The sequence below is a fragment of the Sander lucioperca genome, chromosome 8 (genome assembly GCF_008315115.2).
Source record: "Sander lucioperca isolate FBNREF2018 chromosome 8, SLUC_FBN_1.2, whole genome shotgun sequence".
NCBI classification, from domain to species: Eukaryota; Metazoa; Chordata; class Actinopteri; order Perciformes; family Percidae; genus Sander; species Sander lucioperca.
In genome coordinates this window covers 4,718,741-4,731,626 of record NC_050180.1, presented here as the reverse complement: position 1 = coordinate 4,731,626, position 12,886 = coordinate 4,718,741, and the positions used below count along the sequence as shown (strand labels likewise).

General features: G+C 40.4%; 1 protein-coding gene across 32 annotated transcripts in view; it reads left to right on the top strand.

Moving 5' to 3' along the window:
- Positions 1 to 12,886, top strand: part of lrrfip1a (leucine rich repeat (in FLII) interacting protein 1a) — a 58,134-nt gene that overhangs the window by 18,999 nt on the left and 26,249 nt on the right. For 24 of the 32 annotated variants that reach the window (XR_004898015.1, XM_036004037.1, XM_031289769.2 and 21 more), the window contains exons 2-5: positions 4,342 to 4,428; positions 11,459 to 11,476; positions 11,599 to 11,670; positions 12,741 to 12,782. Coding sequence is in view for 28 of the 32 variants with exons in the window: in XM_036004037.1 (XP_035859930.1) it covers positions 4,342 to 4,428; positions 11,459 to 11,476; positions 11,599 to 11,670; positions 12,741 to 12,782 (219 nt within the window). In the remaining 4 variants the exon portion in view is untranslated. Of the gene's footprint in view, positions 1 to 4,341; positions 4,429 to 7,840; positions 8,294 to 11,458; positions 11,477 to 11,598; positions 11,671 to 12,740; positions 12,783 to 12,886 lie in introns of those variants that run through there. The other 8 variants (XM_031289771.2, XM_031289753.2, XM_031289757.2 and 5 more) reach the window with 4 other exon arrangements.

Genomic DNA, 12,886 nt, shown 5'->3' with positions numbered 1-12,886 from the left:
CATAGCACAACAATTATACATACACATAACTGTAGAACTCAGATGTGGAAAACCCGAAAACGCTGGCCAATCGGAGCAGACTGGGCTTTCTCTGGCAAGGGGCTTAAAGAGACAGGCACTAAAACAGAGCGCTGCAGACAGAGGGTGAATACTGTACAGGTATATTCAGACACAGTATATGTTTTGTGAACATTAAATTAAATATATTAAATGTTCTAGTAAACCTAAAATACAAGTATGAACCTAAAAATGAGCATTATGTGGGACCTCTAACAGAGGATTACAGAATAGAGGATGGCATATTGTAGTTTGACAAACCTCAAGTGTGCTAGATTAGTAATAGATTTACTTGCAGTTGTTGGGTGGGGTTTACTGCATCCAGACCATTCAGAGAGTGTCAAGGAAGTTGTCATTCACAGGAAGGTCTAACTCAATATGATATGATTGTCTGCATGTTCTGGCACTTACTGTGTTGTGTCGCATTGTACGTGATACTGGAGATCCCACCCATGTGACATCTAAATTCAAAAACCGTTGTAAAAATATGTGCCAATGATTTACACCCCAAACTGATTGAGATTGACTAAAATGTCTGAAATGTCTATTTTTTTCTTTTGGCTTTCATTTGAATGAAGTCAATAGAAAGTATTGTATAAATGAATCTGATCTAGTGACATAAGAAAAAAAAAGAGTAAAAGCTCATGACCCCTGAGCTTGTTTGATGGAGTAAGTGAGAATCGGTGCTCCGGGCTCCTCAGAGCAAACTGGCCATGTTAGTGGAGGTTTTCAAGAGCTGTATTTATGCTGCTGCAGGCCAAAAGTCTGATGTTATGTTACTCCTCTGACACTGCAACTTTGTCACCACAAGGCTCCTGAAAATGTGTTTTAAAGAGAGAGACCCTGTACGCCTACGCTTCAGTGTAGATGCGTCGGCACAGGTGCAGGTTTTGGGTGTGTCTGAAAGCCCTGGGCGCAAATGATAAGAATCCCAAGGAAAATGAGCAATCTTAGAGGAAATGGCCATTTTAAGGAGTCAGGGAGTGAGCCACGGGGAGAACAGCAATCAGTGAAGGGCTATTTCTGGAATATCTCCTTCATCGCTCAGATGACTGTTTCTGAAGAGCAATTACTTGCACTATTTTTTGTGAATGTCCTGGTACACATTCACACACATCCACGAGCAGGTGGTGCTTAGTACACACACAGCTTACTGCAGGGTAAAAAGCATCTCTACTGATGCAGCAACAGGCCTGCTGTTCTAAGGACCCATTCCTCCAGACAAGATGGACATTACGCAAGTCTTTCTGCAGACTTCAGAGTGTGTAATTTAAATCCTGCATCTACACACTCAATAAGTAGAGAAAAAGCATTGCTCCACTGGCCTCTATATGGTAGTTCGAAAGGCTCACGTCTGGGGTGGGAACCACCAGAGGCCTCACGATACGACATTATCACGGTACTTATGTCACAATACGATATAGTTTGCGATTTTAATGATATTGCAATATTCTGTGATGTATTGCAATTCATTACCTTTTTTCCAACTCCAAATTGTTTCCAACTTCAAATTATGTCCCCAAAGAAAAGTCTGTTTTATCTAAAAAGATACATTTTTAGTTTGTTCATCTCACTTCAGTTGTATTGCTGCAAAATGGGATTGTCAAGCAGACACACTGACCAACACATATATATAATAAAAGATTGATACTTTGTGTCCGTGTATCGATATAGTATTGCCATAGAAAATATCAGGATGCTATGCTGTAGCGATTTTCTTCCCCACCCCTATTGTTGACCACAACTATCATCACAATTGGGTGTGGTCAGGTGTGGTGTTGCATTGTGAAGTGCTGAACTGCACAGGATGTGGACCGGAACAAGCAGCACCATGTGTGATAAAACGAGGCCTAAGTCACAGCATGATATTAACATTATTGGTGTTTTTGTGTGATGATTACAGCAGCATCACACGTAGTTGAAAGTGAATAACACTGAAGAGCCTTTTAGTCTTTAGCAGAGACACAACATTGCACAGCGAAGGCCACATACACCGTCATCAAGTAACTACAGTGATCATGAAACAAAGATACACCTGGATATGCCTGATTGGGCTAAGGTGACAATGATTGGTCAGTGACAGTGTCAGTACGTATGCTCTGTGGTAATGAATCAGGGCAGTATGTCACGCTGTAACTGCACAAGCAGAGGAGAGCAAACCACTTCCAGTCAAACATCACACACATACAAACTAGGGCTTGGTATCAACAATGATTTCCTGATTCGATTCTGACTCAGAAGGGCCCGCTTCGATTACCTTTTCAATTCGATAACAACTAGGGTTAGATACATTTTAGTTACAATACCAACTTTGCTTGGATATAAAGGAGATTCTCAGAGAACTTATGCTGTAAATTGTACAAGCACGAAGCAACCCTCAAATGTTTTTTTTTATTATGCACCAGGTTAATGTTTACATTAAGAATTGACGCCCCAAATGTTTTTTTTTTTAAAGTACTTTTTACTAAACAGGATGAAGTCATTGACAAACTACAGCACCTGTACCTTACACATCCATGGTATAAAAAAAGGCACATATTAAAAGTCATTATTATAAATCGATTTCAGGATCTTATTATTATCATAATCCGATCATTTGAACAAAGATCAACATTAATTGGAGAATTGATTATTTTAACCCAGCCCTTATACAAACATTTAATAAAATGTTAATGTAAACATAACGCTTGTAATACCATAATTGAATATATTTTGTGATTATTACATTGCCACTGTACTTATGCTGAACTTATTAAATGCATTTCAAGTGTTCAGTGGATCAATGTCTGGTAAGAATTGCTGCAAGTGTGTGTGCTGAAGGCTTTTCCACATCAAACTGGTCGTGTCTATTGGAGAGCTGCAGAGGTTTAGGGTCTCCAGTCTGGCAGTGTCTTGTAACCAACACTGCAGCAGGCAAAGTTGGTTGATGGGAAGCTAGTGAGGGATGGTGTCCGGTTTGTGCACTTGAACTGTTTGTGTTTTGAGGTGATTGGCACAGTGGGGTTCCTGATACAAATAGGACTTTAGTGTGGATACACATAAGCACCGTAACTGCATCAGTTTGTACAGGGATTTATTTAGCCTGGGTGTACTTACTGTTTAAGTGTAAGATGAAAATGTGAAAACATGGACTAACTGACAACCAGATCTAGAATTTGGAGTGTACTGTACTCGAATAGAGGACATGCAGCCAAATTACTACTGCAAACGGCACGAGAGAGAGAGAGAGAGAGAGAGAGAGAGAGAGAGAGAGAGAGAGAGAGAGAGAGAGAGAGAGAGAGAGAGAGAGAGAGAGAGAGAGAGAGAGAGAGAGAGAGAGAGAGAGCGAGAGAGAGTGAGAGAGAGAGAGAGAGAGAGAGAGAGAGAGAGAGTGAGAGAGGGAGAGAGAGAGAGAGAGAGAGAGAGAGAGAGAGAGAGAGAGAGAGAGAGAGAGAGAGTTTTTCTTTGTGTATGTCTTCCTGTTACTTCATGTCATGGTGCCTGACATTAGGGAAATGCATTAGTGCGATGGTAGGAGGGATTACAGTGACCCCGCCTAGAGGCGAACAGACTGCAACCACATAGCGTCTACCACAAAGCTAGAGGAAGGAAATGCCTACACACACAGTCTGTAGCACACACTCATACAGTACGCGCTCTGACTGAGAGAGGTCCTTTTAAGGGAAAGGCCGTGCTCTTGCCCGAGTTCTGAGTGGAGCAAAGGGAATGTCTGCAAATACAGAAATCTAAATGCATACACACCTTTAGCCTACACATTTTTGCAACAGCATGTCTACACGGGGATTTTTTACAAGATTGCATTCTTCTAAATACAGTCCAGTACATCTGTTCAGAGTTTAAAGGACACTTGATATTCTGTGTTTATAACACTGGTAATCCAGTCTACTGTGACATACTGCAGCGCAATGTGTTTTTGTCTTGTTTGCTGCTTGTTTGACTGATTTCTGCTATAGTTTTAGAAGCACCACCTCAGTGTAACTGTAAAACCCTGCACGTTTTGGTTTATGGGTCAATTTCTTTTTCAGGATTTGAAAGTTGCTGACATGTATTGTGCACTTGCTTCCCAGCCATTAACCGCAAAGTTCACACGTCTATTAAGAACTCTGTCAAGGAACTGGACCTCTGGTCTCACACACACACACACACACACACACACATGCACACGTATTCAGCATTTCTAAATGTGTGCTACGTTAACCCGGCGTAATTGGCAGCTGTCTCACTTCTCTTTTTTCTATTTTCTCTCTCTCTTCTTATTTCTTTCTTTATCTGCCCCCCCCCCAGGCCGAGGCAAGGCTGGCAGCGAAGAGGGCAGCCAGGGCAGAGGCCAGAGAGATCCGCATGAAGGAACTGGAGCGACAGCAGAAAGAGGTATAAGTCCAGATACACTCTCACATATCACAAAACTGTGATACAAGACACACCTTATGACTAACTGACTAGTGGCATTGGTTGGTTTGAGTTTTATCCATGTATCACTTCATGTCTGAAAGAGTTGCCTATCTGTTGGGTACTTAATATTACCCCTAAACACAAACGGCTTAACATTGCGGTAGGTCAGCGTATTTATATAGCGTTATTACACTCAGTTTGTCACACTAGGTGCTGTTGTACTTATGCCACATAGCTTGATAACGCATTACCCTAAATAACGGGAGGATTCCAGCAGTCTTGTTGGGACTTTGTTGTACCTAAAGCATTTCCTGTCAGCGGTGCTTTACGCTCTTAAGCTGGGACTCTTAAATCCCAGGGTCAGAGGTCACAGGTCACAGGTGTTAGCAGGCTGCTTTAACTGCAGCACCAAGGAGAACTGCTGGGGATTTTCTTGCAGTCTTTTGTTGTTCACAGAAAGTGCAGAAAATCTATCAAATAGATAAAAGTCCTCAACGAGGCTCACTTAATACTCTTTCAAGAAGAGTTTGAACCTTTTCCAGTTTATCTTCAGCCAAATGAAAGAAATCTTTCAAGACTTTTACTGGAAACTGGATCTGTTCTTGAAGTGACGAGGTTCTGTGCTACTGTATGCCGTTGAACCCTTTATACTTTACCCAGTTCTTCTTAACCAAACTACAACAGTTATTTACATCCTGGTATCTGTAATATTAACTTTTGGAATGACAGTTTTGAGTTTGGACAAATCTCACCTATACAGTTGTTTTCTGGGCATGTATCGATATTATATCGATTTGGTGATATGAGACTAGATATCGTCTTATATTTTGGACATCATAATATTGTTATATGGTAAGTGTTGTGTGTTTTTTTTGGTATTAAAGGCTGCATTACAGTAAAGTGATGTCATTTTCTGAATTTACCAGACTATTCTAGCTGTTCTATTATTTGCCTTTAACCACTTAGTCATTGTATCCACATTATGATGGTTATTTATCTAAAATCTAATTGTGAAAATATTTTGTTAAAGCCCAAATAGTCAACCCTACAATATCGCCGCAATATCGACATTGAGGTATTTGGTCAAGAATATCGTGATATCTGATTTTCTTCATATCACCCAGCCCTACGTAGTTAAAACTGTAGTTGAGACCTGGAGGCCTCCGACTGGGTGATTCTCTTCAGAAATTACTAGGCAGAATGGCCTGCTGTGTAAAACGAAATGTATGGCACTTTATATTTCAAATAATTAAAAGATTGAGTCCTCCTTTACCAATATTTAGTGCAAAAGTCAAGTCAAAAATCCTAGATTATACAAAGACCAAAGAGACCAGAACCAAAGCTGTGTTGGCCCCAGCAGTACATTGTGATTGGAGTTGAAACAGGTGCCGAGCAGACAAGTGTGGTTGGACTGCGGGTCACTGGTGTGTTGCTTTCTTGAATGTCTAGTTTCTCCTTCTCTGCTTTAGCACCTCTGATCTGTACCACAGGGAGCTGTGCTTTTCCTAGCTCACTTTTCTTAGCCTGGAGTAATCCCATACACATAAACAGACTTCTGCCTCCCACCTGTCCAAATGGAACTCTAAAAGGTTGCTTATCGACCTTTTTCACAGCAGACATTTTGACTTGTCATAGTAGGAAAAGCACAGCTGAAATTGATAACCTTAACGATGGCTCAATTCCATCAAGTGTCCCAGTAAGCTATTTCAGTGAGTCAGCATGAACAATACCAGGGCCTCTCCTAAGTGGAATGCAGCCATCATTAATGGTTTTGAATACTCCTGTGCTTTTCCTACTACGACATGTCAACATGTCTGCCTTGAAAAGGGTCTATTGCTGTGTCCAGACTCCAGAGATGATTTGGAAGTTCAGACCCCTGAAATATATATATATATATATATATATATTTATATATATATATATATATATATATATATATATATATATATATATATATATATATATATATATATATATATATATATATATATTAGTGCTGCTCATAAGTATTCATACCCATGCTAAAGTTGACTAAAAAAAGGAATAAAAAATCATCTTTTGGAAATTGATCTTAATGCCTTAATTAAAAAAATGAGGAAAAATCCAATCTTTAAGGACACCAATTTGTTTTGTGAATGAATAATGTATTGTAAATAAATAAATGTTCCTTAAAATACAGGGGCCATAATTATACATACCCCTATGTTAAATTCCCATAGAGGAAGGCAGATTTTTATTTTTAAAGGCCAGTTATTTCATGGATCCAGGATACTATGCATCCTGATAAAGTTCCCTTGGCCTTTGGAATTAAAATAGCCCCACATCATCACATACCCTTCACCATACCTAGAGATTGGCATGGTTTTATTTCAGTTAGCCTAATAGCTAACTGAGATAAGATCCGTATCAGTGCAAATCAAACCAGCTATTAGGCTAACTGAAATAAAACTATGCCAATCTCTAGGTATGCTGAAGGGTATGTGATGATGTGGGGCTATTTTAATTCCAAAGGCCAAGGGAACTTTATCAGGATGCATAGTATCCTGGATCCATGAAATAACTGGCCTTTAAAAATAAAAATCTGCCTTCCTCTATGGGAATTTAACATAGGGGTATGTATAATTATGGCCCCTGTATTTTAAGGAAGAACATTTATTTATTTACAATACATTATTAATTCACAAAAAAAATTGGTGTCCTTAAAAGGTCGGATTTTTCCTCATTTTTTAATTAAGGCATTAAGATCAATTTCCAAAAGATGATTTTTTTTTATTCCTCTTTTTAGTCAACATGACCATGGGTATGAATACTTAAGAGCAGCACTGTATATATATTGCTTGAAATTTATCTTACAAACAGTTAAGAGATATAACACTGGGAATGAATGTTTTTGGCTAATCCTGTGAATTAAATACCTGGAAAAATCCAGGTTCCTCATCGGATTATTGTAAATCCTGACACAAAAAAATCCTACTCCTGGATGTACAGCATTGCTCACAATGGCCTAATAAAACCAGAGATAATAAAACGGATATTTATTGTACCTCAGTTAGAAACCATAATGCAACATCCCTGACAATTGACGCATTTCTATCATCTCACAACCTATTACCCATATTACACATTACCCAACCCTGTTCTTTTTCTTTTAAAAAGTACTACTTTACGTCACTCAGATATATTTTACAATAGAGATTTGTTGCTTATCATTATGGCAAACTCTTTCTCATTAAGGTATACAGGCAATCTAGCAGCACTCACTTATTCAGCAATCGAAACACAGGTGGTGAGTCCTCACAACAACAATCTACATGTGCAAACATACACACAAACCAGTCATACGCACTGGATTAAGGGTCATTGTTAAGCTGAGTCTGGTCAGGGTGTGAGTGTGTCTGCGTGTTTGTGTGTGTCCCTTAAACCCTTTAGCCGAGTTCTAAAGTAGCTTAGCAGGTTGCGTTCCTTGGTTCTACAGTGGAGCAGTGGTTTGTTGTTACCGTGTTGACATGAGCGATGGGTCGCTACACTCTCAACTGCCGCCGAAACTTTTGGATGTTTTCTCACACACTGAAGACAGGATTTAAGGGTAGATTATCGGCTGTATAGCAGCAAGCGGGAACCGTGTGGTTGCCTTCGTTGTTCTGATCTCAAATCCCTGTGCTCCATCCCGCCGTAATCCTGCCTACATGACCGGCCGTAGTCTTACCTACTGACTGCTGAAGGATGCAACCTGTCCTGGTCCCCTGAGGGCAGCAGGACGGCCGGGCGTCGGGTGGCAGGGAGGGGGCTGAGGGCTGCCCTCACCGGGCGCCCAGGAACCCCTCCGATCAAGAAGGGGAGCTTGGTGAGTTGAATAGAAAGCATGTGAGCTGATTGTGTAACTTTTTGCCTGGCTCACCTGCTAATTGGGTGTCCAGACATGTAATTGGAAATAAGTAAGCAGACAAGATCCCTTCAGTCAGTTGGTGATCTGCTCTGCACTATACATATCTTTTTTTTTGCCGCATTATGATCTTGCACGTCTCAATTCTCACATATTATGATTGTAAAAGTGGAAAACGACATATTTCGTTTTTTAAATTGATGGCATCTTTTGTAACCAGATGTCGAAGGTCAAGACTGAGGGAAAAGTCAAAGCTCATGTAGCTCAGAAAGTTGCTATGGATTCATTTTGGAGTGCTATTGTTTTAATAATGGAACAAAAAGGAATATTGAATGCAGGAATAATGTGAAATTAGTGCATTACATTGTTCTTTTGACACAGTAATGCATCACCCCACCATTCATGATAAGATTTTATAAATAAGTCAGACCTCTACATCTCACTGTCACCTGCTTGGGACGTGTGGATGACTTTGTTTTCATGACTAGACAAGGTGCAGCAAATTGCAGAGCTAGCCAGTGTGGGGGCATGAACTTTCATCTCGACAAGAGGCCGTGCTCCCATTGATTATCTGGCAGTGCTGTTGTTCCTGAAGTGATGCACTGGACAAAAAGGTCAGCTGTGAGTCGATATCTGAAAGCCAGAATTACAAAGCAGCCAATCCACGTATTGGGCAAGCATACAGGGGAGACAGTGGTGGTAAATCTGGATTAAAGCACTGAACTGTTGGGACGGAAAGTGCAGCAGTAAGGGTCAGTCAGTTCAACTAGTTGTGACATTACAGTTAAAGGGCAAATGTCTTTACTGTATGAAAAGCTGATTGTGGTCATTGCCATTGTTCTTGTAAACAATGTGTCCATGTCTGTTACCAGTCACATCAGTAAAAAGAACAAAGCACGAGACAGCTACAGATGTACTGAAACACAGTAGTCGCATTTCGAACCCAGGTTCTAGGGTCTTTTTAATCAACTAAAAGCCCAGTGTTGTCTTTGTTTACACCGCGGTCTAAAAAAACGTGGAGATTAGGTAAATTAGTGCGCTGATGTACAGTATAAAGCAACATGACGGGATGAGGGCTGCTGGTGGTCGCAGGGGTAAACAGCCCTGCAGTTCAGTGTGCTGAGAGACCATAAAAAAATAAGGTTTTATTTCTCTCATTCACAGCATCTCTCTCACTCTCTCTTATGGTGATAAATCAATACTAGAGTAGCCTACTTCCTTGGTTACTGCTGCACAGGTATGAATGAAACCTAGAGGAGGAGAATCAAACTAAAAAGCGTCTCCACAAAATCATCTGAGGGTTAAAAAGTTGTTCCGATAGCAGTATCGGGAAGGCCACCGATACTGCCTCAAATGCGGGTATCGGCGAGTTTGCGAGTCTAGCGCCTATCTGATACCACGTTGTCATATAATTTATCAGCTCATTTACGCTTTACAGGACCAACAACATGTGTCACTTGGTCACAGAGATGACAAAGAAGTGAGATGGCTCAATCGTTATCTTATTTCATCATCGGCTCTGGGAAAAAAGGAACCCAGCGTCCTAATTCCATGATGAAAGTACCCAACGAGTGAGCCATCTCGTTTCTTGCACATGTGCGTTGCCGATTGGGCAGATGCTAGGCTAGCTGAGGCAGAGCTGGCAAAATGTTAGCAATTTGGCAATATTTTACACTGGAACGTCCCACCAGTAATACGGTGAGTCCAGTCATGGCAAAGGGGAATACAAAGGAGGACGAACTGCAGCGGCAAACTTTGGAAACCGCATTCCATCGATGGGATAAATTCTACAAAGACAGCCCAAAAGCAACAATGATAACCAACAAACAAAGTCAAATTCATTATTCAGGAACACCAACCGCTGTCGTTTGTTGAAAACGTGGGATTTTGCCACCTAATGGAGCATTTGGAGCCATGGTACAGTTTGCCAGATCGCAAATATATCTCCGAAACTGCCCTCCTCAAAGTATACGATTTAATGTAAGCTACTGCAGGCTTCTGTTTTACACTGTAATTGTAATTATTTTTGAATGTTTAGTTTTTGAGTTGCTGTTGCACTACAGTTTCATACCGTTACTGTTCCATTTAAAACGTCTTATTTATTTACTAAATTGTGGCTGCACTTTAATAATTTTTTTAAAGGAATGGTTTATTCCTAGATTATTTATCTAAAGTTCTTTTTCAGTTATGACTGACTGTCAAGAAATAGTTTGGCACATTACCCCCCCGTAAAACCACAACATGCAAATTTTACACTTTGGTTTTTGTAGCGATTAAATAAACAAAATACAACATGTTAGAGGATAGCTTCACAATTTTTCTAGTCAGTCTTAAAACAACTGTGAAGTGCCCTTATGAACATTTTAACGTGTTTAGTTTTTTGCCTACTATAATTATTCCTCCTGCCTATACTGGAGGACTGTGGATGTTGCCCCCTATCAGGGATCTTTTATTTGGTAATGGTAATTAAAAGATATTGTCCATATGGGCACCTGTAGTAAGACTTAAAAATGTGAAGCTTTTCTTGACCCAGTGAGCTTATGAGGTGCTAGAAGGCTGATTTGGTTACGTTTGGACCGAACCAGGCTGTTTGTTTATGCTAAGCTAACTGGCTGCTGGCTGTAGCTTCATAATTCACAGACATAAGAGTGGTATCAATTTTCACAAGTGTATTTCCCAAAATGTCGAGCTATTACTTTAATGGACAACATAATAAAAATGTTTAGGTTCTGGTGGTTAATCACTTTATTTGAATGTGATCACAGCTTAGCAGGCTCCTTTGTTGGGTATTTCCTGGCACAGCTTTCTGCCACTGATACCACCCTAAAGGAACCATGGGAAAATGCCTGGTAACCCAGTCTCATAGGACCTCAGCCAATCTCCAGTGAACTCCGTGTGTTCTTGAGTCAGTTACTATCGGTCCTGATGTGCAGCAGGGTACTTCACATTCCTGAGCACCCCTCATTAGCAGGAACCTGCCTCATGTCTTTATCGGTCAGGTACTGCCGCTTGACTCTGCCTTCTTTAAGGTCTTTATCACTTCTTACTTATTATTTTTTTCTCCCTCTTTCATGTTTGATACCCTCCAATCTGTCTCCCCTACCTCTCATCGGTGTTGGTGTGTAGATCTTTCAGGTGCAGAAGGTAGGCCTCCTCTTGCTCATTTCCACCTCGGAGATCATTTGATATAAGCATGCTTTTGTTCTGTTCTATGTTCTGTTTTCTGAACTGTTTTTTTCTTGCCCTCATTTCCTGTCTCTTCTTAGAAATATTATGGCTTGAACACCAAAATAGATGACCGAGCGGACAGCAAATGGGGAGATATTGAACAATGGATGGTACAGTTTCTGTGCTGTGATGACTAACACTAAAAATATACCTCCCTTATACTAAATAATACGCATGAGTTTCTCTGCCCCTGTACATATTTTGAAGCTTTTTTTCCGTTTAGTCTGTTGGAAGCTTTTGCAGCGTGCCGAGTCTGCCTTTGAATTCTAGATTATTCCCATTAAGCCTTTTTACAAAATAACAGCTTACAAAGAATCAAAGCTTGGCCATTAATGATAATCCACTTATTCAAAGGAGCAGGGTGCCCGTTTGGCTTTGAGTCAGCCTGACCATCTGCCCCCATTGGTGTGAGACTGCATGGGATTTACTTAGTTTGAATTGTCCCAGACCATCAGGAGTTTGAAACACAGCATGAGGATACTTATAGTGTGTGTGTGTGTGTGTGTGTGTGTGTGTGTGTGTGTGTGTGTGTGACTTGCAACTTGACTAACTGTGGTTTTTTTGTTTACTAAAGTAATTCATTTTAAGTAAATCGCACAACTGTATGTTGCAATTTGAGGTGACAGTGTTTGTGCAACATGGGTGTCTCAGTTGAGTAGTTAGTTGGCTGGATTATTGGCTCAGAGTGATGGTTTGAAGAACGTACACGCCTGATTCTGTAAACAAGTGTGCACTTCTCTATCAAGTAAAACATGATCTGGATTTGTTTAATGCAGGCATTGTAGAAATGTGTTGAAATGAACCAAAAAAGCAGCCGATGTATCCTCTTGTTTGCTTACATTGTGGTGTCCAATTTTGTCTACATGTCTTCATTGCTACCAAATATTATCATATCACCCCGATGAATGTATGACTATCCTGGCCCAAATAATCGCAGTATACCACAAATGTCATGATCCTAAAATTATAACCTATTTTGAATGAGTTTAAAACAATCGTTTTGGCTGGAATGATAACATGCAGTTTGTTCTTGGAGTGGACACCACAGTGAAGACTGAAGTCATTTTGTAGCTCCCTCATCCATCTGTCTCGTTGATCTTTGACATCTCTCTTCGTCTTCTTCACCCTTCACCTCCTCTCTTCTCCATCTGCACCCCTCCCCTCGCCCTCCCCCATCCAGGAGGACAGTGAGAGATACTCACGTTCTTCACGGATACAAACGGTTTGTAGCTCTCCCGCTGTTTCCATCTCCTCATGCCTTTCCTCTGCAATCTTGTCCTCTACCACTCGTAAAATGTTAAATGTTACATGAAATACATGAAAATG